Raw genomic sequence first — 24,474 nt, 5'->3', positions numbered from 1 at the left:
GGCCATTCTTATGCTGTCAGAAATACAACTGTGCCGTTGAAACACAGGGAAACACTGGATTAGAAATCCACTACTATTCTCTATTAAGACTGGGCGATATGACCCAACATTCATATCTTGCTATTCTTTAACTGGATGGCGATATACGATATATATCTTGATATTTTTTTAAAGCCATAAAGTAAGAATAAAAAGAGGGTTCTTAGTCAAAGCTGTGTCTATAAGATGTTAAACTGTGTGTCTTTTTCATAACAGTGACATGGTTGTATTTACCTTAATTGAACGAGTCGTCAGTCGCGGTTATACCCATCAGCATATACTGGAGCAACAGGGCTATGTAAAAAGTGTAGGGGGACGTGTTTGCGGTCACATCCAGCGGGTGTGTGGGCGGGAGCATGATACAGTCGCTTCAACTCAAGTCACTGCTGCACAGACTCTGGCTCCAAAAATCCACCATGCGGGATATTTTGGCTTCATTTTTGCACAATGGGAGGAGGTGCTGTCGCGTCATCCATGTTTTCTACAGTCATTGGTAAAGACAAACGAGGCCCTGGTTGATGTGACTTCCTTGTTACGTGATTTGAATTGTTGAAAAGATGCAGGAAATACAGGAAATGTTTTGCATGATCTGGATCCGATTTTAATGTAAATTAATAAAACACACCCTTCCAACTTGCCAAATGTCAATTATGTCCAAGTCAGACAAGGACTTCCTGTAATTTTTGTGGACATATATAAACCAATATGTATTTATTTAAGTGTGTGTGTGTGTGTATTTCAATTGTCTAAATATATATCTTTCCAAATGTGCTATTGGTATTAAATTCTCACCAGATGTAAGTAAAAAACCCATACATCCACACATACAAAAAAACCCCAAACAAAACCATAGATATCCGTAAAAATGTGTAATAGTAGGAAATGACAGAAAAAGTATTGAACACATTAAAGGGAAATCAACATAAACCAGACATAACCAGAGGGAAAACTGTTCCGGTTGATGGAAAACACTGGGGAAAACTGTGGCGTCACAAGAACAGTTTTTTTACGAGAATGGGAGCAAACACTTGCTCAGGTGAGGAATTGCTATTCTTAGGGTGAAGCTCATTAATCCACTGCTGTGAGACCTGCCTTGCTGAACAGACAGAAAGAAGGATGGCTGCGGTCAGGAGCTAGCTGGCAGTGGTGAGGATGGAAGCTGGTGAAAGATACCCTTAACTGTACTGGTAATATGTCCATATACAGGACAGGAATGGGCGAGGTTGCAAATTTTCTGCGTTAAAGGAAACTAACAAACCTAAAATCAATCATACAGAACAATACAGAAATAGAACAATATGGGAATCAGGAAAAATCATAACCACAAGGAAAACAAATTATATTTTAGAAACTACAAGCATAAATGACTTCTCAAAACGCAAAACAGTGATGACTTAAAAGGTCCAAGCAAATAAACACTAGGTCACAGACCCAGAGCCATGATACTGCCAAATGATCACGGCATGAATTACTTTCCTGTTGTTCTTTATATTATTGTCATATAGCTCAATACTTCTCTGATGTTGTGCAGTCAGATGCAACCAAGTGAAAGGAGGAGCTGTTCAACTTTGTCTATGGTGACATCCTGAATAACATCCAGAAGTCTCTCTAACAAAAGTAATCTAATCTCCAACAGGTCAATCCATCACACCGAAGAAACAATTCTGTATTTTTGAAGAGCTTTTTGGTTAATGAAAGATGGAGATAATGTTTCTAAATCTTTTCTCTTTCAGGATCATTGCTTTTACCATGGCCATGTAAGAAAACATCCAGATTCCTGGGTTGCACTCCGCACATGCTCAGGATTCAGGTACAGTCCCTACCTCATGATTAATTGTTGTTACACTGTATCAAGTGTTATTAGGTGAACATAAACAAACATTAATCTATCTTTTTTACACTTATCTGGTGCCGCGTCACTGGTGTTATATATGTGTTATACAAGCTAACGCCAGTAGTGGTCACCATGTAATGTGTGTGTATCTTCCTGAGGTATAATGAATAAAAAGAAGAAGACTGATTGTAAACAGCTAACGTGTGTATCTGTCTGGCTCTGTATAACTCCTGCTTTAATGACACAAACAGGGGAAAACATAACAGCGGGGATAACCTCCACCTTTAGGCGTGCTGGCATACTATCCGCCACCTGATCCAACTCACCACCTGGTTGGGATCAGCTGACAGTTCAGCTCTTCTCTTCATCTGTGTCCAGAACTTATGGGTGTAGATCCGATGATACAATTACAAAAGCAATCATGTATTCCACAAATAGGAATGCACAATGTATTGCCTATTGCTGCACCTGTAAGAGACAGAAAAAGCAAAACAAAACAAATGTACAGCACACAAAAAAATACAGAGATACATAAATCTACAATATTCCTATAGTGTGTGTGTGTGTGTGTGTGTGAGAGGGAGAGAGAGAGTGAGTGAGTGTGAGAATGCCTGTGTCTTTGTGACAAATGTACTTGATAATGAGGGTGAGAAGCTGCAGCAATGCCCTGCAGAAACCTGGGGGCAGACAGAGATAAAACCAGGACAACCACGCTATCCGCAGCTTCCAAGAGTACCAATGACCACCACTAGCACCCCAGGGCCACATCTCAAGACCGTCAAGCAGCACCCACCCCAGTCCTCCACCACCACCAACTGAGGTAGATGCATAGGCCAAACAGCAACCGCAGCTCTCCAGCCGTCAGGAAGACCGCCAGTCACCTGCAGCCCAGGAGACCACTACCATCCACCTCCAATTCAAATAGGGAAACGAGACTACAGCAGATCACCCCCACTAAGCAATGGAATTGACCAGTGGGAACCAGAGAGAGACAAATTCATCCAGTTGGTGTTTTGAAGAGGCAGACATTTTCTCCAGACCAATGTGGTCAGGAACTAAATCTTTATATTGAACACATAAGCATCAGGCTTTTCTTGGTGATGCATAAGGAAGTAAGGAGTATACATGATGCATTTGCTTCCATATCTAGTTCACTTATATTTACTATGTTGCACAGTGAGGTTGAGATATAGCAACTAAACCATGTGGTTAGGTCTTCACATATCTTCTGCAAGAACTGTTGGACAGGCATGCAGAACCATATAGCATGCATATAGCTCTCAACAGAGTTGTCTTTGCAATAGGTGCATATGTTTGATTGTGTAAGACCGATTTGGGAACAACCTTTGTCCTGTGTAGTGTGTTCTGTAGAGATTATTGTGTAAGTTGTAAGTTGGGGCATTTAGTCATTTTTAAACAATAGCTTATAGCATTTTTGATCACCGTTTGGGCAGATATTAAAACATTTTGTTACCCAAGTAGGTATTTCTTGATTCAGTTGACCAGGATTGAATGTTTCTTCTAAGATGGATTTCAGTTGATGATATTCAAGAATGTCACCTTTGCTGAGTCTATGTTTTGATAGTTCTTCAAATGAAATGAATTTTCCATCTTGTTTAACATGTTCTAGATTTTTTAAATCCCTTTCTCATACCATGATAAAAAACTTAGTATAGCCTTTTTCTGATAAATAACTGGATTGTTCCAAAAGGGTGTTAGTTTACATGGAATAAGCGAAGACTTAGTTGTTTTTAGGAATTCCCACCAGGCTGTCAGAGAAGTGTTTATGTTGAGGCTTTTAAAGTAGTTATGCTGCTTAATACTGGAGATGAGGAAAGGCAGATTACAGATTTTTACTTTTGCACAGAATCCTTCTTCTAGGTCCAGATTGTCTAATAATTTTATTTTTAAATTTTTCAAGTTATTTTATTTATACAGCACCAAATCACAACAACAGTTGCTTTAAGGTACTTTATATTGTAAGGTAGACCCTACAATAACTCGTACAGAGAAAAACCCATCAGTCGTATGACCCCTATGAACAAGATCTTTGGTGGGCAAGAAAAACTCCTTTTTAATGGGAAGAAAGCAGGCTTAGAGGGCCTTCTGCGATGACCCGTTGGGGTGAGAGAAGGAAGACAGGATTAAGACATGCTGTGGAAAAGAGCCAGAGCATAACTAAGGGAGGATTCAGGGTCACCTGATCCAGCCCTAACTATATGCTTTAGCAAAAAGGAAAGTTTGAAGCCTAATGTTAAAAGTAGAGATAGTGTCTGTCTCCTGAATCCAATGTGGAAGCTGATTCCACAGAAGAGGGACCTGAAAACTGAAGGCTCTCCCTCCCATTCTACTTTTAAATACTCTAGAAACAACAAGTAACCCTGCAGTGTGAGACCAAAGTGCCTTAATGGGGTGATTTGGTACTATAAGGCAGCTGTCCCCAACCCCCGGGCCAAGGACCAATGCCGGTCCATGAGTCGTTTGGTACCGGGCCGCAAATGTTGAGGCTCGGGTGTGAAATATATGGTTTTCAGGGTTTTTATCGTTAACTTGGTTTCCCTGGGTCTTTCCCATGTTGTAGTTGTGTGTCTTATTTTAAAAGAAATATTTGCTTGTTACCATAGCAACCAGAGAGCATTAAGGGGCAAGAGGAGGATGTTACTCTCAATGTTGTTGCCGCATTTCAGGAGGACGCTGCTAATGGAGTTACACAATTACACAGTGAATTTGTGGTTATTATTATATTTACAAAATACCACAGTTTTTGCCTTGGTCGTATCATTTTATTTTGTTGTAATTATCCGTGACACCTTAAAGGGCAGTCCGTGAAAATATTGTCTGATGTTAAACCTGTCCGTGCCACAAAAAAGGTTGGGGACTGCTGCTATAAGGTCATTAGCCCTTTAAACCCAAACCTGCAGGACACCGGCCCTCGAGGCCTGGAGTTGGACACCCTTGCTAAAAATGCTAACGGTCACCGTTGACGGGTTAGGGTTTAAAGGGTTAAGATAAGATGGGGACTGATTATTCAGGACCTTGTATGTGAGGAGCAGGATTTTGAATTCAGTTCTGGATTTAACAGGGAGCCAATGAAGAGAAGCCAATATAGGAAAAATCTGCTCTTTCTAGTCCCTGTCAGTACTCCTGCTGCAACATTTCGCATCAACTGAAGGCTTTTCAGGGAGTTTTTAGGAAATCCTGGTAATAATGAATTACAGTAGTCCAACGTAGACTTAATAAATGCATGAACTAGTTTTTAGCGTCACTCTGAGACAGGATATTTCTAATTTTAGAGATGTTGCACAAGTGAAAGAAAGTAGTCCTGCATATTTGTTTAATATGTGCATTGAAGGACATATCCTGGTCAAAAATGACTCCAAGGTTCCTCACAGTGTTACTGGAGGCCAAGGTAATGCCATCAAGAGTAAGAATCTGGTTAGATGTCATATTTCTAAGATTAATAATAAGCTTAGTTTTAATCATTTTGAAACATATATCAATCTATTAGATTGGATGTAGTGATACATGTCTGTATTTTAATGTCTGAGTTGGCTGGCAGTTTCACTCACATGTAACTGCTTCACTTCTTGCATGCATTACCTGGCTACAAGCACAAGTTAACTGAGTAGGCTAGTAGCAGGTCAAATTAGCTTAGCCTTAAGAACGATGATGCATCTCCTTTTGTTTGCTGGTAGTATGGTGATGCTTTAGTCTTTAGTCTGGGATGTGATATCCTTCTTTTCCTAAATGGCAAGATTGGAGGGAGGTCTGAAGAGAGCCACAGATACTTCATCCTAATTTGTTCTGCTTCAGGCCGTACTAGTTTATTAATCCTTATTTCCGTGGCTGTGATATGAGCAGCTGTTGTGAAGATATGGCAAATAAAATCCTTTTGGCTACAACAGGGGTCGGCAACCTTTCTGATGATGAGTGCCATCTAAAATATTCTCAAAAGCAAATGTGCTATATCAACCGTTGCATAAACAATCAATTTAATAACGCTGCATATCAACAGTAAAACACTATATAGAGCAACTTTATTGAACTATATTTTTTGACAGATGTTGGCAAAGTGCAGATCAGCTATTTTCAAAAAACACGTTTTTATACATAACAAGAACACCAAAGGAAGTATACAACAGAAAATGCAAATGACACAAAAAAATAAACTGGGCCTATATGACATTGGTTAATACAGGGATGTACATGTTAATGTGATCCCTTCCCCTGCTTTGCATTTGCCAGTTGTGTTATCTGGAGATCACATTTTGTAACTTTAAGGAGCACACAGGTCTCTGAGTGTTCAGCAGTCAGACTGCTATGGGAGGCAAAACAAGTCTGTATTTTTTGTCTATCTTTGTGCTTCAATTCAAACTGCAACTCTTTTTTTCCCCTTTTACACAGAGGGCTGATATCACTGAATTCTAGTGACACCTACTACCTGGAGCCAATCAGCAGTGTAGATCCAGTCTACCACTCACTGTTGAGTACCATGAAGCTGCCAATTAAGGGTGGAAACTGTTACCACACGCATCACACCACACAGCCCAACCTTATCTCTAATCTGCTCACATCATTTCATTCAAGGGTGAGTCTTCCAGAAATCAGTGGTACACCTTTTCTAAACCAAATTGGGTTGATTAAGTCAAAAATTAAATTAGGTTTATATAGACAGATCTGGAACAGAGAAAAATAATGAATTACTCCCCCAAAAGGGAGAAAGCACAACCAGAATATGTGTAGCCACCTCAAACAGGATTTAAACCAGAAACCTTCTCTCTGTGAGCGAATTTCTAAACCACTCCACCACCATTCAATCTATTTTGTAGCTTTCATGTCTGTGTCAAAGCACTTTCTCTAAAGGTACCACTAGCGTCTATGTTCTCTTGCTAAAAGTATTTACTTATCTGCCTTCACACACAAATGACTTGAGTGACATCTCATTCTTAATCCATAGGGTCTAATAAAATGTTGGCCATCCCTTTGCAGCTATAACAGATTCAGTTCTTCTAGGAAAGCTTTTTACAAGGTTTAGGGGTGTGACACTGATGTTAGACAATAAGGCCTAATTTATTTCAAAGATGTTTCATTGGACTAAGGCCAGGACTCACTGCAGGCAAGTCAAGTTTGTTTGTTTGTTTGTTTGTGATACAACAACAAAGAAAAGAAAGAAAAAACACAATCAAACAAAGCATAAGGAAAACAGGGATATTTTAAATGTAATTCTTCCCTCAAATTGTATCCCACATTCCTTTTAGAAAACAGATTTATAATATTGTCAGGAAGGTTGTATATTGCTTAATACATAATGTGTTCAGTGTAAAAATGAACCAGAAACCAAGAAACTTATGTTCATGATCTTTTTCTATTTCCACACCATCTTTGTGAATCTGTGCTTATGAGTTAATTTGAAAATTCCCAAATAACACGATTTTAGTTTTGCTTAAATTCAATCATATTTTGCTCTTGTCAAGCCATGTTGTCTTTTTGTACATTTCTAAAGCTACCATGGAGGTGCTGTGTAGCAGTCAGAGGTAGGACTTAAATACAGGACTCCAATGAAACGGTTCAACTGAGAGAGGCAGAGAGGCAGCTTTTATTTGCTGTGGAAAACTTTAAATGGAACACGGAGACAAGAGTCACTAATACGAGAAATGTGGAATGCAGAGACCACACCCCTGCCTCGCACCCCCACTGCCCAATAAGGCCGGGGCTCTGGGGCTCTTCCACAGTGTATGTTATGTTTAGTTTTGTCATCCTCCTGTCAGCCCCAACAGGGCAGTTGGCAGCCTTTAACTGCTTGATCATACGGGGTTAACTGTTGACTGTTGTTGCTATTTCATATAATATAATATAATATAATATAATATAATTGATTGATTCAATATTTTGTTTTTGTTTACTGCTTTAAAGGATCTCTTTTAGTGCTGAGCAGTTATATCTTCATCCAGTGTTTTTCCCCATAGTTCACTGTCTAAATATGTATAATATTTTATGTCCTTTTTACACCTTTTCTGCACATTCTTCCACTCTAATGGACTGACAAGTATGTGTCTCTTAACATTTTAGGTCTTCCCTATCTCCTATCTTTGTTTGAGAGTGTTTTAGCCCATCAGTTTATGGTACTGTATTTATAAACATGTTGCTCCTTCCTTCTTCTCTTTAATGGCAGGTTAAAAGGAATACCTTGGGTACGACTAAGTACATAGAACTGTACATTGTGGCGGATAATACATTGGTAAGATGACTCACCACCTGCCTTATTCATGCCCAAGCCGATTATTCCTGTGCACAGTCAAACTACTACATTTGTCTGCTGAGATCAAGCTCACACAGCAGGATGGACACTCAGTTCACATACTAAACAATTATGTAATTCAAGATAATATGGCTCTTTTATATGGACAATTCTAAGCTTATCTAGTAGTTGTACTGAGGCAAAAGTAAGTGGAGTTAGTATTTGTCTGCTTAATGTGGGGATAGATTTAGGTTGAATTGCCAGGTGGACGGACTTTCATATGGTTGTTCTGCAGTAATTAAATACTATGTCTCAATTGAAGTACACTTTGGGCTCCTTCTGCCACATTTAAGGCGACTGGAACACAATTCATTAAAAAAATACTGACAGTATTCTCGCCAGTATTCTTCTTGATGTTTATTAAAGGGAAAAACACATTTTAGTTGTAAACCACCATCAGCATGATGCCTGTTGTTAAGATTTTACTAAGATCCAGTAGCGTATACAATGTTCAGAGATTCTAAGTTGGGCAAAGTGTTATAAAATATATTTACCAATAAGAAGACTGAAGTCCTCTCCCACTCTAATTGGTATCAGTCGGGATTAATTGTTTCTAAGATGTTTTACATTTTCCCCTCATGGCTAACATTCATTTATGTAATCGTGCAGTTTCAACGGCAGAATCAAGATTATGAAAAGACTAAGGCGAGGATAATGGAAATTGCTAATTATGTGGATAAGGTAAGGATGAGGGCTTCTGCTGTTCACTCCTGTTCTCCAGAGAACAAACAGTTTGATTCAACAAGCTATTGTTGCTGGGTCCACATATATTTCCTTGTCATGTATTAGTTATTTACTTTGAGATAACTTTTATGTTCTAAATCCGTAGTGATTGAAAACACACAAATTACAGTACTTAATATGACTTCACCTGTCAGTAGTTTTAATATTGTGACAATCACTAGTAATAGTTTTTGGGGTTTTTTATTTGCCATTTGGAAAAATGTAGAAAAATAATATCTGTTGTGTCTATGTTCAGTTCTACAGGGCTCTGAACATCCGTGTGCCTCTCATTGGTCTGGAGGTTTGGACTGAAAGAGATCAGTGCATCATCACAGAGGAGCCAAATGCAACCCTTCGGTCCTTCCTCCAATGGAGACAGAAGCTAAAATCACGCAAGAAGCATGACAATGCCCAGTTGCTTACGTAAGAAACATACCACAGCACTGAGCCAACACCAGACATGTAGAAAACAAAACAAAACTTTCACCTCTGTCTGAAGCATTTTTGTATTTCAAGCAGGAACTTTAAATCATTTTCATACCTGTTGGAATCAAAATAATATTTTTCTTGTCAGTTCACAGCTACCTTTTCAGTGATCAGTTGGAAACAGAGTGGATATGCCGACTGTGGTTTTTCATTAAAAAAATAGTTATACTATACAGTCGAGGGAAAAATAATGTTTCAAGTATACCCAATGATTTAACAGTGTGTAAAACCAGTAGCAAGTAGTAACTTGCAGTAATCACTTTCTGAATGACTCTCACATCATTGTGAAGAAATGTTTTACAGTCACTCAGGAAGATTGTGACATTGTGTTAACATACCACTGAATGTCATGATCAGGCTGTGTGCAGGCAGGAGAGGACCCAAACGCAAACTCACGGGAAAACAGGACTGAACTCAAAATACAGCTTTATTGCTGACTGAGGATAAAGGCGATACAAAATAATATGAAACTAAACTGGGAAGTACTAAGGAACTGACTCACGAGGAAACACACGGAGGGGCACACAGTCATGAGGGAGAACACGACACAGAACTGAGGGAGACGCAGACATAAACACACAGAGGGTTAATGAGGGAAGTGGGAGCACACGGGGAACACAGGTGACCTGATAATCTTAACAAGACAGGGCAGGAGTAAATGCAACACTGACGGGAGACTGTCAAAGTAAAACAGGAAGTACACAGAGGTTCAGACAGGAGGAGAGAGAGCACGGACATAACGGGCTGGGGAAAACATGGAATAAAACACGAGGGGAAACAAGGGTTCACAGATACACAGAGGGGCACACAGGGGGTAACCAAATAAGGAACATCTTAACTAAACAACCTAGGAACCAAGGCATAAATAAAGAACAAAATACAAAACACATGAAAACTAAGAATACTGGGCCAACATGGCCCAGGACCATGACAACTGAATGCCAAAAATTCAGCTTCTGAATTTCAGCTTCATTAATTATCTCAAAAATAATTAATGAAATGATTAGCAGCACCTGGCTGTTACTTATCCTTTAAATTCCTGTGTACTCAGTTTTTCACATATATGCCTCTGCATAAGGTCCCGTGAAAACATATTTTGATGACTTTAGTATACAAATTCAGTATCTGGCTTCATTGCTGTCTGTGGAATAAATGCTAAATTTATTTTATGAATCCATTCAAGTGGTTTACATAATAGACATTTGTTCACTTTGTCATATTCTTAGTGATTGTACTTTACATGGACTTGCATGACAGAAAATGTGACCTTTTTTTCCATTGACGAGAAGTTTAAAAAAATATTATTTGTTAAAGGTCTATGAAAGAATGTGTGACTTTCTTTTGTCAAATAAGTCAAGAATTGGGGTGGCTGTGAAACTGATTAGGCTCCAATGTTTATCTTTTGTTTATCTGAAGCTGGGTCACAGTGTCAGCAGACTAAGTGGAGTATTTGAGAAATTCTTCTTTCCAGCAAGGCTTTACAGTGTTGTGATACAATGCTGCAATGGCAGGAAGTAATATCTCTTATTTCAATCACCTGCAAATTATATTTTTAGTATTCTTAGAATTTACTGCTCCTATCACAAGATAACAAAACAAAAAAACAAGAGGAGAAAAACAACATCCAGGACTCAGACTCTGTAGAGGCTCTCTAAGTGAGGCCTGTTATTAAAATCACTATTATTCTTCATTTTTAATTAAACATATTTATTTTTTATTTATTTTATTTATATTCAACATGCCAGTATTGAGCAATTGAGCCAAGCCAACTTTATTTATAAAGCACTTTAAAAACAGGGAGTACTGACCAAAGTGCTGAACAGTGTTGGTCAAGTTACTTGAAAAAAGTAATCAGTAACTAATTACTGATTACTTCCCCCAAAAAGTAACCCCGTTACTTTACTGATTTACTGATTACTTATTTAGTTACTTAGTTACTTAGTTACTTTTTAAAAACACGATTTACAACCTGAATAGGTGATAAAGTGATAGATCTTTCAGCCCAATTCTACTTTTTCTACATAATCCATCATACAAAATGTAATCAAATGGAAAAGTCTCTTTTTAAAACTTGTTTTATTAGTTTTAATCTTTTAACTTTATGCATCAAGCAAAAATTTAATTATATGCAACATTCTCTGACTGGAAGAAATTTGTTTAATATTTAAACCTATTTTCTGCACTTTCCAGCACATAAAATATTTTTTGTGTTAACACTCACTCTTTCAAATAGATGCAAGTAAAACACAGCATAAAGTCAAAGACTAGCGGTCCTTTTGCTCTATTTTCACCTGTAAAGCAGGAGTAGGGTGGGCGGAGGTTTGTCCTGGTGCAGGTGTGCCGCAGCGGTCAGTGGAAGAATCCGCGAGTTTCTCTGTGAGTTTCCCATTACGTCATAGCGCACTCGGTGCTTGCTTGGAAGTTTAGGGGTTTTTTTCGCTGTAAAAAGAAGTTTTCTTCCCACGCACAACGGACACTAATGTTTTTGTCACTTTTTATGGAATCAAACTTAAAGTAAGGTCAGTGCTTCCACGCTTTAAACACTGCATGCTCATACTCTCTCCCGCACTCGATATATTATCCATTGTTGACCTGCACACAGCTGTTGTCACAAACGTCGCACTCGCTTACGTCACTGTCATGACACATTCTCACAAAACAAAATCACGGTTTTAGTAACGCAGCGTTCCTACGGGAAAGTAATGGTAATCTAATTACCGTTTTTGCAATAGTAATCCCTTACTTTACTCGTTACTTGAAAAAAGTAATCGGATTTGCGTTACTGCCCATCTCTGGTGCTGAACATAATTCAGTTCAATTCAATTTTATTTATACACAACAACAGCAGCCTCAAGGTTCAAGAGAAGTAAGCCAGGATAAAAGAAATGCTGTGGAAGAGAGCCAAAAGATTAATAAAATATAAGTACTATAAATAAAATACATAGTAAAAAAAAAAACAGTAAAATTATAGAACATCAATATCAAAAGAGGAAAAATCCAAGTGAAATCAACATTCTAGACTGAGCCAAACCGAAAAAGGTCGGTCTTTAGACCAGATTAGAAAACACAAGCAAAACTTTAATCATGATGGAGAGGTGATGGCATCTCTGACCATGTTCAGTCTAATAAATCAGGGAAGTTGAGCAGCATGTCTGAATGTAATACATTTAATTATTACATGGCCTTATTAAGTGGCCTGCCGTCTGTCACTGCCATTTGTGTTTGTGTTTGTGCTGTTTCTGGCACTTGTTACTCAAATTGTAAAATCAATAATATTGGATCACCATTCACGGGGGAAACGCAGTAGTAAGCTGGAAAGTGGACATCTTCGTCTGCTTATGGATTGGCTCATCGCCTCTTTCCTTCCTGATCTACACCTGGTAGATACCTGTTGCCGGACCCAAAGAGCTATTCCGGCTGTCACAGCCCCGTTGCTTGGCACCAGAGAAAGCACCAGGTGATCCAGGAGAGAAGGACAATTGCTGCCTAAGCAAAAACCCTTAGTGGTCCCGTACGTGTCAGGAGTATCGGAACAGTTGAGACACATTTTAAAATTTTTCATTGCCTCATCATAACCTTGGTGTAACACTCCCACTTTCCCATGTGGTTACTTGGGAAAATGAATTACCCATCCATGCATTATACTGTGAAAGCATCCGATGTAACAGGATTGATCTGTAATTGTTTCACTGAATATCAAGTTCAGGAGAATTGTATTAAATCAGTTGCGTTTAGACCTGGGCTGATAATTAGCATAGTGCCATGTGTCTCTGCACTCACCATTGTATGATGAGCCTCTGGCAGTTGGTTAATATATAAACTAACAAATGCTTATAAAACAAACAAAAGATTTTGCTTCCAATAGAGCAAAAACCTCAAAATAGTAGCAGGAGCAGCACAAATGTTAATTAGAAAAATGTAGACTCGGTGATTAGATGTGCTGATACAGTAGGATCTGTTTTGTTTTGATTATTCAATCAGAGCTTGATTCTGTTTTAGCATGCCAAGAGACCAACTGCATTCAGTGCATCCATTGTGGACCCCGAAGTGAACAGGAAGAAGGTTGAGGTTAAGTCATAATTCACTCTGTTTCTCGTGTTTTTTTCTCTGTGTGAAAGGGGTGTGACATTCAAGGGGACAACTATCGGCATGGCACCACTGGAGGGGATGTGCAGCCTGGAAAACTCTGGAGGCATCAATGTGGTATGTGCAAATACATTTCTACTTCACAGCTGACATCATTCTGCTTTCTAGCAACAGCTGAATTCAAAAGAAAAACTTGCTGTACTGCTCAGATAGCGAGACAGCCGCTGCTCCTAGTGAAGCCTTTAGTATTTGACTCAAAATAAATGTTGTTGATGTACCCCACATATTATTGGGATCACTGCAGTCTGAAATAATGGAATAAAAATCCCAAAAAAGTTTATTCTGTTCACCTGGACGTAGCGTTTTAAGTGGGAGAAACATTTTGTCACTCATCGAAGTGATGATAAATGAGCCACTCAGTCTCAGCTGACTGCAGGTTTCCCTAACCTTTTAAACCATACATACTGACTGAAACTAGTACAACTGGCAAAAAATGGGATATGAGGTCAGTTTCTTCATTAATATGCAAATTGTCATGACCATTTCCGTACCTGGATGACTGAGCATCCATTTAGACACTAGAAAAGTATTTTTTTTTGTTTATCAAGCTGTTGTTAATGGGACATGGACATGCCAACGAATTGAGGCATGTGTAAACCGTGTGTAAATCGTATGTGCGTGTTATGCCTGTTGATGTCTACATTATTTTCTGACATGAAATGTTGAGACAGGAGAAAGTACTGGAGATGGTTCTTTGGTATTAACGAACTGTAATATAGAATTTTTTAAAAAATCAAGAGCTCTGTGTGTTGTGAATCTTCTAGGCTTAGCACCCCTCTGGCCATGCTGGAAAAACACTCATTTTGTTACTTTAATAAACATATAATTTAATGTATGTTAAAAGTAACAAATTCATTGTTTAAACATGTCAGTTTGAAAAGTTAACAATCAAAAAAATAATATCACTGAAAAAGGAACACAAATTTAGACAATCGGTCAAACAAATACAAATTTATAACCAGGAGTTTTGAGATACAACATACAAATCCACAGTTCAACTTTTAACTTAGACGCACTAAAATCATTTTAATAGACATAACAATAACCATAATAACCTGGCCCAACCATGAAGTCAGCTTACTCTGACACACCCATATTAAATTAGTTTGAACATATTGTTGATAGACTGCATCACATAAGTGACAGCTCCTTTTGTTATTCCTCTACAGGACCACTCAGAGCTGTCCATTGGTGCTGCAGCCACCATGGCCCACGAGATTGGCCACAACTTTGGGATGAGCCACGACCATGACAGCTGCTGTGTGGAGGCCACTGCTGATCAAGGAGGCTGTGTGATGGCCGCTGCCACCGGGTTAGCCACGAGCTCTGCACAAGACTAAAGAAACATCCTAGTCACCCTCAGATGTTGTTACTAACACCTTGATTTCAACTCAAGTCAATTTTATTTATATAGCACTACAACAGCAATTCCCTCAAGGTTCCTTATAAAGACCCTACAATAATATAGTAAACATGACAAGGACATGGCAACAACGAAAGGAAAAAACCTTTTAACAGGAAGAAATGTTTGATAGAACCAAGCAGCCATAACACACTGACACATTACATTACTTGACACATGAAAAACAGTTTTAGCTGCTGAAATACTAGCATGGCTGTTTAACAAACTATTCCCTTGATAATTTTTTATTAGATTTTTATATTTTGCCTTTGAATTTGTTTTTCTTGTGTTGTCCTGTAAATAGGTACTACAAATCCGAATGAAGGAAAACAAGTATTTGTGTGAAAGACTTTGTTCCTTGATAAACATGATACAATATAACATACTGACATAATACAATACAATATCAGACAGAAAGCGTAGAATCAAACTATCATGTAAGCTTTTCACGGTTTACAATAAGTAGCAGTGGCTATAGTGGAGCTAAACTGAAACCTAAGGATTGCTTTCCTCCAGCACTGTCTAAGACAGGGGTCTCAAACTCGTGGCCCGGGGGCCATTTGCGGCCCACGTCACCCCTACTTGCAGCCCGCATATTGAGGTGAAGAAATATATATATAAAAATATATTATTAAAAAAAAAGATTTAACATGAAGGCAATATGAGCAGTGTTACAGTGTGACAGTGTATGGACAGTGTAGTCCGTGCTGCAGGGAGAATGTGTGGGACTGCCCCTCCCTTTGTGTGTGTGTGTGTGAGTGCGAGGCACGGAGGAAAAGGAGAGTTGAAAAGTACAAGTTGCTACTGGCGAGAAACAGAAGATGAAAGCATGTAAATATAATAATAACCACTGCAGCAAGTGTAGAGTGCCTGACGAGCCCAGTTGTAAGTAAACTGTTAAGACTCGTCTATACACTGTGTTTGTGTTTTCCAATAAAGTTCAGTCATAGGTTTTTTTGTCATATTTAAAATAAACAAAAACACTAAATTTTTGGAAATATTTGTGGACTTTTCCTCTGATAAGATGACAGATGACTTATATTAACTTCCCCTGCAGCAGTGGCCCCCAGCTCCTCTGAGTTTGAGATCCCTGGTCTGTCAGCTTATACACGTGACTAGTTTACAAAGGAAGTGGCTTAAAAGTCTAGGCAAGAGCTGATGACTTGGGGAAGGCAATAGCTGAGAAGGCTATGGGATTAAGATAAGTGCAGAACTGTTCTAGAGTCAGTGCATCTTCTTTATATATCGCCTTGATGATTATGATGACCATGGATTTGGCCTCTAGATGAGCATCTATGTTGAGAAGAGGGAGGTAGCTGAATAGTACTTGGAAGGTGTTTTGCCCACGCACGCTTTTTCCTTCTTTTTTTCTTACACATATGTCCAAGATTACTATGGTGTGTACATTCAATATTAATGCTTTCTGTGATGGGAGCAGGGATAGTAAAGAGCCATGTTTAAGCCTAACTGCAAAATATATTTAAAAAATTCATCATTCACAGCTTCACCTTTGTTTTTTTATCTTTGAAAAAAAAAAATAGTTCAAGTTATACAAAGCAGTAACACACCGCTCATTTAAAACCTGTGACCTCTGTGTCTCTCACATTCTCTCTCTCTCCCTCTGCTAATTGCTAATGACTTAAATAGTATATCAGTCAAAATACTTACAGATTGAATAATTGTAAAATGTACAAATGCATGCATAACATTGATATTTTGTTTACTTTCTGTTCAATGTAAATAATATGATAATGTCCCTGTCCAGGCACCCATTCCCTCGAGTCTTCAGTTACTGCAGCAAACGCGATTTGGACCGCTATTTCCAGAAGGGAGGGGGCATGTGCTTATATAACATTCCCAACATGAACGATCTGGTGGGGGGCAAGAAGTGTGGCAACGGCTTTGTGGAGGACGGAGAAGAGTGTGATTGTGGAGAACCAGATGTGAGGACAAGTATTCAATTTGAACTTATATTAACTTCCCCTACCAGATAAAAAAGGCATTAAAGCAATAAAGCAGAGGTGGGAAACTCCAGGCCTCAAGGGCTGGTGTCCTGTAGGTTGCAGATATATCACCCTGGGTCAATACACCTGCATCGAATGATTTGTTCATTACCAGGCCTCTGGAGAACTTCATGACATGTTGTGGAGGTCATTTAGCCATTTGAATCAGCTGTGTTGGATCAAGGACGCATCTAAAACCTGCAGGACACAGGCCTGACCCCTGCAATAAAGTAATGCATTATGTTTAATTCTCGTAAGTTAAATAACTTTTTTGATGCTCATTTACTTTTTGTAACAGCTTTAAACCTTGGTTTTTTGAGCACTTTTTTGAGACTGTGACACGAGGACCACTGCGGTGGCTGTACCTCAGGAGGTAGAGCAGATCATCTACTAATCAGAAGGTTGGTGGGTTAGGTTATCCCTAACCCTAAAGTTGGCATGCCTTGGGCATGAGGCTAACCCCATGTCTGTTTCCGATGCATCCATTGGAGTAAGGAGTAATGTTAGATAGAAAGCACTTCTGCATAGAAATAGTGCTTGTGTCCATTGTGATTCAGCATACAAGCCTTTGTTAGGGAGCATGGATGTACTGCGATCACTGTTGTTTTCTACTGGTGCCAAAAGCGGTGGTCCACTAACAGTCTTGAAAGAAAATAAGGAGACTTCACACACACTTCTATACTTATTCACCACTTTGTTAGGTACACCTTGCTAGTATGCTAGTACTAATGCAGCTAGTTCATGTTATTCACACCGAATATTGATCCTGTCATCTGAATGTCAAAGTGGAAATCAAGACTCGAGTCCTGATTTCGGTGAGTGGATTAAAAGTGTGTTTTTAAGCCTTCCTTATGTGCAGATAAGATAAGATAAGAAGAACTTTATTTATCCCGAGGGAAATTCTTTTGTCATACACATTGCAGTCACACATTGCTCAACAATTTTGGAGCCGCAACTGCGAAGGCCTGTCCCCTCGAGTATCCGTTATGTCTTTAGAACAAGGAAAAGCATTTGGTCTGCTGACCTGAGAGAACGAGGCAGGACAAGGCAGCAGCTCAGACAGATACTCTGAACAGAGAAGTGTGTGTGTGTCTGTGTGTGTGCGCGTGTGTGTGTGTGTGTGTGTGTGTCTGTGTGTGCGTGTAGTTGCTTTTGCTTATTGGTTAAATAGTTCTTTTTACATAACTGAGCTTACTCTGTAAAAATGTGATTAAACATAACCTACAAATCATTTATGAAGTCTGTTTTATTTGAATCACTAAAGTTAAAGCAGAGGTTATTTTATTATTTTATTATTATTGTTTTTCGTTATGTACACTTCAGTGTTTAAACCTTGATATTGTGTGTTATTGTATGATTGTCAACAGGAATGTGAAAACGACTGCTGCAATCCCAATAACTGTACCTTGAAGGAGGAGGTCCAGTGTGCCCATGGAATGTGCTGTGAGGGGTGCAAAGTAAGAGACAACAGCAAGAAAGTGGGGGTGTTTTATAATAAAAATAAGTTATACATAATATTATTCTATATATTTGTTGTCTTGTGAGTATAATGGTTAACACACTCGCCTTACAAGTGAAGGATTAGTGGTGCAAGATAATCTCATGTACTCCAAGTGCAGGTCCCGAGGTTGGATAGATGGTAGGGCTGTGTCAGGGGATGTGGGTTAAAAATCAGGTCCAAATCAGATGTGCTGGTCCATCCATTGTGACAACAATTTGTTTGTTCTTCTTTATGCGTTTGCATTTTAAACCTAATGGTGTTACTTAAAAACTCTTTTAATACTGTTTTTAGTTTTTCTTCTCATTTAGACTCAAGAGTATTTCATATAAACATTGGCTCAAATAACTATTTGTAATGTGTAAGTGTGCTTTTAGATTTAAACCACCTCCAGGATTTTTTTTTTTACATCAACAATGAACGCACAAAGATATTTTCTAGAAAAAAGCTTTCATAAACCTTCTGTATATTACCTACCCCAATGATGATGGGAGGTAGAGCAGTCATTTGCTTGGGAAAATCTGTTTGCTTTGGGAAAATTCTAGTTAAACGCATCAGAAATCAAATTTGAAGTATTTGTAGGCAGATATTTACACTTTAATCCTTATATGTAGAAGGCTTCAGTGTGCATCATTTTGCTAAGTATCACTACATTAAAGATGGTTCTCCATGTCTTGTGCTCCTTTCCTCCTTCCTCACCCTCTGTTCCCTATGCGTGTCAGTTGAAGCAGGCGGGTACCATGTGCCGGAGCCCAGCAGGAGCATGTGACCTTCCAGAATACTGCACTGGGGCTTCTCCTTACTGCCCTGCCAACGTTTACCTGCTGGATGGCTCCTCTTGTCAATACGGAATGGCCTACTGCTACAATGGCATGTGCCTCACCCATGAACAGCAGTGCTTGCAGCTCTGGGGCTACGGTAATGAAAATGGTTTTACATGCACTTCATCACCTCCCTCAATATGACATTAATTTACTGCACATGCCTATAAACCACTAAGTCTTTGTTGAAGGTCAATATTTAATAAAACTACAAATGAAATGTCTATACTGTCACCTTACCAAGGTTAGTTAGTTGACATTGTATTCCAACTTATGTTTCCTAAAAGTGATGTCTTCAATTTCTTGTAACTCTTCCGTCTAGTCACCCAAACATCGGTGTTCTCTTCTCAGGAAGTTTAGTACATAGTAAATAGCCCGGTACTTGGAAAGGTCTATTCCTTACTTTCACAAAGCACCAAACATTCACATATCCTTACATTTCTAATGTTACTCAACTTTTGATGTAGTGACTTTTGCCTTTGGGATATTTTGGGAAAATAGAGTTAATTGGGTATGATGTGTTTCCAGGAGCTCAACCGGCCCATGATGTCTGCTTTGAAGATGTCAATGCAGCAGGAAATGATTTTGGAAATTGCGGGAAAGATGAACATGGCACCTATGTGAAGTGTAAGAAAAGGTAAGTGAAGCTTCACATATCAGGTATCACCGCATGTGTTAAATAGCATCAGCTATTTACCGTAGGGTTATCCACACTGATAACAGATACAACTAATATTGGAAATGCTTTTGTTGAACATATCTTTACAGTACTATACTTTGACACATCATGGACCCACACAGCTTTCAAATGTAGTGTAACAGTTTATTTTTAGTGTGTCAAAGAGTCTGATGGCAGCAGAAGGAACAACCTGCTGTAACGTTTCCTCAGACAGCCTTTCGGCCTGGGAGCTCAGCCACATAGCTTCCTGGTCGGCAACTCGACGCCTTTGGACAGCTTTCCAGCTGTTTCTGCACACACACACACACACACACACACTGAGGCTGGGGCTAGATCCTGCCGAACCTACTCCCCTACATCGGGAGGAAATCGGCCACGACCATCTGCCTTCCTGACCTATGGACCACCTTGAACTTAAATGGGTGCAAAGCCAGATATGAGGGTAGAAACAGAGTTATGATGAATATTAAGATAAATATTAAAATAAATAGATGAATATAGCAATATAGGTAAAAACGTGTGTGCAAATATGTCATGGTGTACAAAAGTGACAGGGTGCATCAAAGTGTCATTAATACTGTTCCACATGTGTGGATCTGACCAAAGTGGATGAGTTAAAGAGTCTGATGGCAGCAGAAGGAACGAACTCCTGTAATGTTCCTGCGAGACTGCGAGGTTGAAGGAACCTGTTGCCGAAACTGCTCTTCAGATTGTCAGGTGTGTTATCGAGGGGGTGGGAGTCATTGTCCATGATTGCCAGCATTCTGTCACTGATCACCTCCTCCTCATGCCAACAACAGACGGATAAAACATATAGAGCAGGCTGCTGCATACATTGAAGGAGCTGAACCTTCGTAAAACGTAACGCCGGCTCAGACCCTTTTTGTAGGCAGCTCCGTGTCCAATCCAATAATGGCCGTGTCATCAGAGGCTTTCTGAAGGAGACAAGTTTCTGTGATGTACTTGAAGTTGGCCGAGTAGATGGTGAAGAGGAAAGGGGACAGAACAATTGATTGGGATGCTCCTATCTTGCTGTTAAGACTCTCTGACACACAGCTCTGCAGTCTCACAAACTGTTGTCTGCCTGTCAGGTAGTCGGTGATCCACTGGACCAGTGGAGCCTCCACCTGCATGTTCTCCAACTTCTCTCAGCAGCCCGCCCTGGATCGTATTAAAGGCACTAGAGAAGTCGAAGAACATTATCCGAACTGTGGTGTTGGGTCTGTCGGGGGAGGAATACCCTCTCTGCAGCAGATGTATCACTGCATCATCCACCCCTAAGTGGGGCTGGTATTAAAGTGCAGAGGGTCTTGCTCATGAGGAGTCTGAGGTGTTCCAGCATAAGCTCTCTGTAACTTTCATAACATGAGAGGTTAGTGTTACAGGGCTGTAGTCATTTAGTTCCCTGGATGACTTTCTTAGGCACTGGGACCACTCGTGATGTTTTCCATAGCACTGGGACTCTCTGCAGGTGCATGCTCAGGTTGTATAGGTGATGAAGTATTCCACACAGCTGGCTAGCACAGGCCTTCAGCATATAGTAGTAGATAGAGCAGTTACTTTAGACTCTAAGACCAGATTGACCAACCTGTGCGCCACCTGGATTGATTACAAGAAAGCCTATGACATAATGCCCCACACATGGATACTAGATTGCATTGAACTTTACAAGGTCAACAGGATCCTTGGACTCTTTAAGAAAGCTGCTGATCTCAAACCTGCACAGCATCTGCTTTAAACACTAAATGTAGTTAAAGATCTTCACTTGTATGTTGATCTGTAATTATTAGAGCTGGACCGCTCCGATATTACGTATCGGTATCAATCCGATATCACGTATTGGTATCGGTCTGATACTGACGTAAATTACTGGAGCGGATATCGGAGAGAAATAAAAAATGTAATCCCATCCATTAAATATCAAAAAAGCACCTCACAAAACTTGCGACATGGCGTAACTTGGCTCATAACTGTAGCACGTCGCAGCAGTGTACCTCACATAATAGAGCGGCTGTGTGTGGTGGGTGGGGGATGGTTCCCTATTTTGTTTTTTGTTTTTTTGCTGGGAGTTTGCAACCCTATTAGTTAGGTTGCTTACTCTTTAAAACACCAGAATAGGGAGGATGGAGTAGGTTTAAGTTCATTAGATTGATCAGTATTGCTGAACTATGAAATATTTTGGGTGCAGTGTATTTTTTGCATACAGGTATTAAAATAATAGCTTTAGTGTTTTTTGTGTTTTTTTTTTAACTTGAGTATGAACTTATACAAAAAGCAGCAAGATATTAAAAAACAGTTTTATTGATGAAAAAACACTATATCGGATTCATATCGGTATCGGCAGATATCCAAATTTATGATATCAGTATCCGTATCGGACATAAAAAAGTGGTATCGTGCCATCTCTAGTAATTATTTCACACTGTGTTTTGCTAATAGTGTGTTATTTACCATAAGTGTTCAAAGTCATTCTGTGTAATCAGAGAGGATGTATAACTTTCTCCAGGTCTGAATATAAAATTGTTATGTAAAAGTCCAGAGTCTCTGTGTTATCTGAGCATGATGTACAGTATTGCTAACATACAGAAAGCAAAGGTCAGTATCACACTATTTTTGAAGTGCTGGGTGTGTCCATTTTCCGGGATGGGCGTAAGGCAGAGTTGAGAAGAATATTTCTCTCTGAGGGAGCTGCTGGTGCAAATTGTGAGTCCTGCTTGACCCCCTTCAGTACTTCTGGTGTCACTGAAATTATGTTTCTCTCAGTGACACTCTTCAGTTTGCATACCAGCCCCACTTGGGGGTGGACGATGCAGTGATACATCACCATGGTGTTTGGGGTCTGGTGAGTCGGATGGCTATGATGGGAGTGGGCGTGTCCTTACCTTGTGAACCACCATCAGGAACCTCCTGCCATCTGGAAAGAGGTATAGGAGAATCATTTGCAGAAAAGCAGGATGTTAAAAGGGTTCTTCTCACAAACTGTGAGACTGATAATTGGACTGTGCCCCCTCCCCATCCACACAGCCCACACAGCTAATTTAATCCCTCTCTGTGAGTGGACTGCTGATATTTTCCACACAAATTCCTTCAATGTTGTACTGTTTGTGAATTAGTCCTGTTTAAATGTTTCCTACCAGTCTATCTGCTGTAATTCTAATTCCATTTCTATTCAAACATATACATCCATATTGTTCACATTAGATTATTGTTGTAGAGTTTTGTATATTTTCAGCATTACTACTTTTTGTCTAACCTCCTCTCCAAATGACCTTAGTAATATTTCTTTAGAAGGCTCTAAATTCTGTCATTTAGATTCAGATCAGTAAAATCTTCCATCTAGTGTTCTCCTTCCTAATCTCTGCTAGTTTGCTTCCAATAACTTATAAGAGTAATAATAATACCCAAGCGTCTAAATAGTCCATTTGAGATTGACCTCTTTTTTTTATTTAACTACAGAAGAAAAAAAATAACTTCAAAACCTTTACCAGAAAGACACGACATGTTCTATTTGCTCCAGTAGCACTTGATGCGCCTGCAGCTTTCCAGATGCTCCATACTGCTGCTGACTACTGGTTTAGCTCTTCATAGCCAGTATTAATATACATTATGGCGATATGGCAGCCTCGCTTCTGTCAGTCTGCCCCAGGGCAGCTGTGGCTACAACCGTAGCTTGCCTCCACCAGTGTGTGAATGTGAGAGTGAATGAATAGTGGCATTGTAAAGCGCTTTGGGTGCCTTGAAAAGCGCTATATAAATCCAATCCATTATTATTATTATTTATATAATTCTTTTAGTCAAGTAGCATTGCTTATTTTCAGTGTGTATAATGTCCAGTATTCAATATCACCCCCAGTCCGTGATATGCGGTCTATCTATCTGATTTAGTTTAGATAAAAAAAAAATTAGGTGATTTTTAACATCCAAGTAGATGCTGATATGACAGACTCTGCACTGCATTTTGTCTATTATTAGACTCAACGAGCTTCTATTGAAATGTAAAATAGCCTACCCACCATTTTAATAACATGGACTATTTTAATATAGAAACTGAACATTTAATAGCATTCCTTTGTCTGATCATTTCTTAATTAAATTTAAATTTACAGTAATGGGTTACTGGGAAATGCATTTTATTACAGTTGATGTATTTCTAGAAGTGCTGCATTCCTCCACTGTTACCTTCTTCAATGCCATGTGCTAACAATAGGAGCAATAAGCTACATAGATGATGTTTCCTTTCCATGCTTGGATAACATGTTCTGCCATTTGTTAGATTAGAAAGTAAACAATATTACACATGGTGGAGCTTATTCTTTGGGTTAACTTGTCTATGAACATTATACACTTTCAATACGTAGATATCCACATCATCATAAATTTACAGTGATGAGCAAGTAAAGTTAATCACAAGTACCATTATATCATTTTTTTTTCAATCCCTCAAGGACATCATTTATTCATAGGTTGTGTCTTAATCTTTATTCCAAATTGTCACATTTAGTATATAACTATGTCCTTTGGTGAAAGACTCTGAGCCTTTCCTCA

At 39.2% G+C, this 24,474-nt stretch overlaps 1 protein-coding gene across 1 annotated transcript in view; it reads left to right on the top strand.

Annotated features, from left to right (window-relative positions):
- The window catches only part of LOC148104378 (disintegrin and metalloproteinase domain-containing protein 19-like), an 80,109-nt gene that overhangs the window by 34,494 nt on the left and 21,141 nt on the right, over window positions 1–24,474 (top strand). Inside the window, exons 4-14 of the mRNA XM_087837758.1 lie at window positions 1,773–1,849; window positions 6,278–6,461; window positions 8,046–8,111; window positions 8,781–8,852; window positions 9,151–9,317; window positions 13,499–13,583; window positions 14,696–14,838; window positions 16,694–16,871; window positions 18,299–18,388; window positions 19,152–19,347; window positions 19,779–19,887. Coding sequence (XP_087693884.1) covers window positions 1,773–1,849; window positions 6,278–6,461; window positions 8,046–8,111; window positions 8,781–8,852; window positions 9,151–9,317; window positions 13,499–13,583; window positions 14,696–14,838; window positions 16,694–16,871; window positions 18,299–18,388; window positions 19,152–19,347; window positions 19,779–19,887 — 1,367 coding nt within the window. The remainder of the gene's footprint in view (window positions 1–1,772; window positions 1,850–6,277; window positions 6,462–8,045; window positions 8,112–8,780; window positions 8,853–9,150; window positions 9,318–13,498; window positions 13,584–14,695; window positions 14,839–16,693; window positions 16,872–18,298; window positions 18,389–19,151; window positions 19,348–19,778; window positions 19,888–24,474) is intronic.

This window comes from Neolamprologus brichardi, chromosome 3, assembly GCF_056152115.1.
Source record: "Neolamprologus brichardi isolate AB-2024 chromosome 3, ASM5615211v1, whole genome shotgun sequence".
NCBI lineage: Eukaryota > Metazoa > Chordata > Actinopteri > Cichliformes > Cichlidae > Neolamprologus > Neolamprologus brichardi.
Note: the sequence above shows the minus strand (reverse complement) of the source record. Positions and strands in the feature narration are given on the sequence as shown.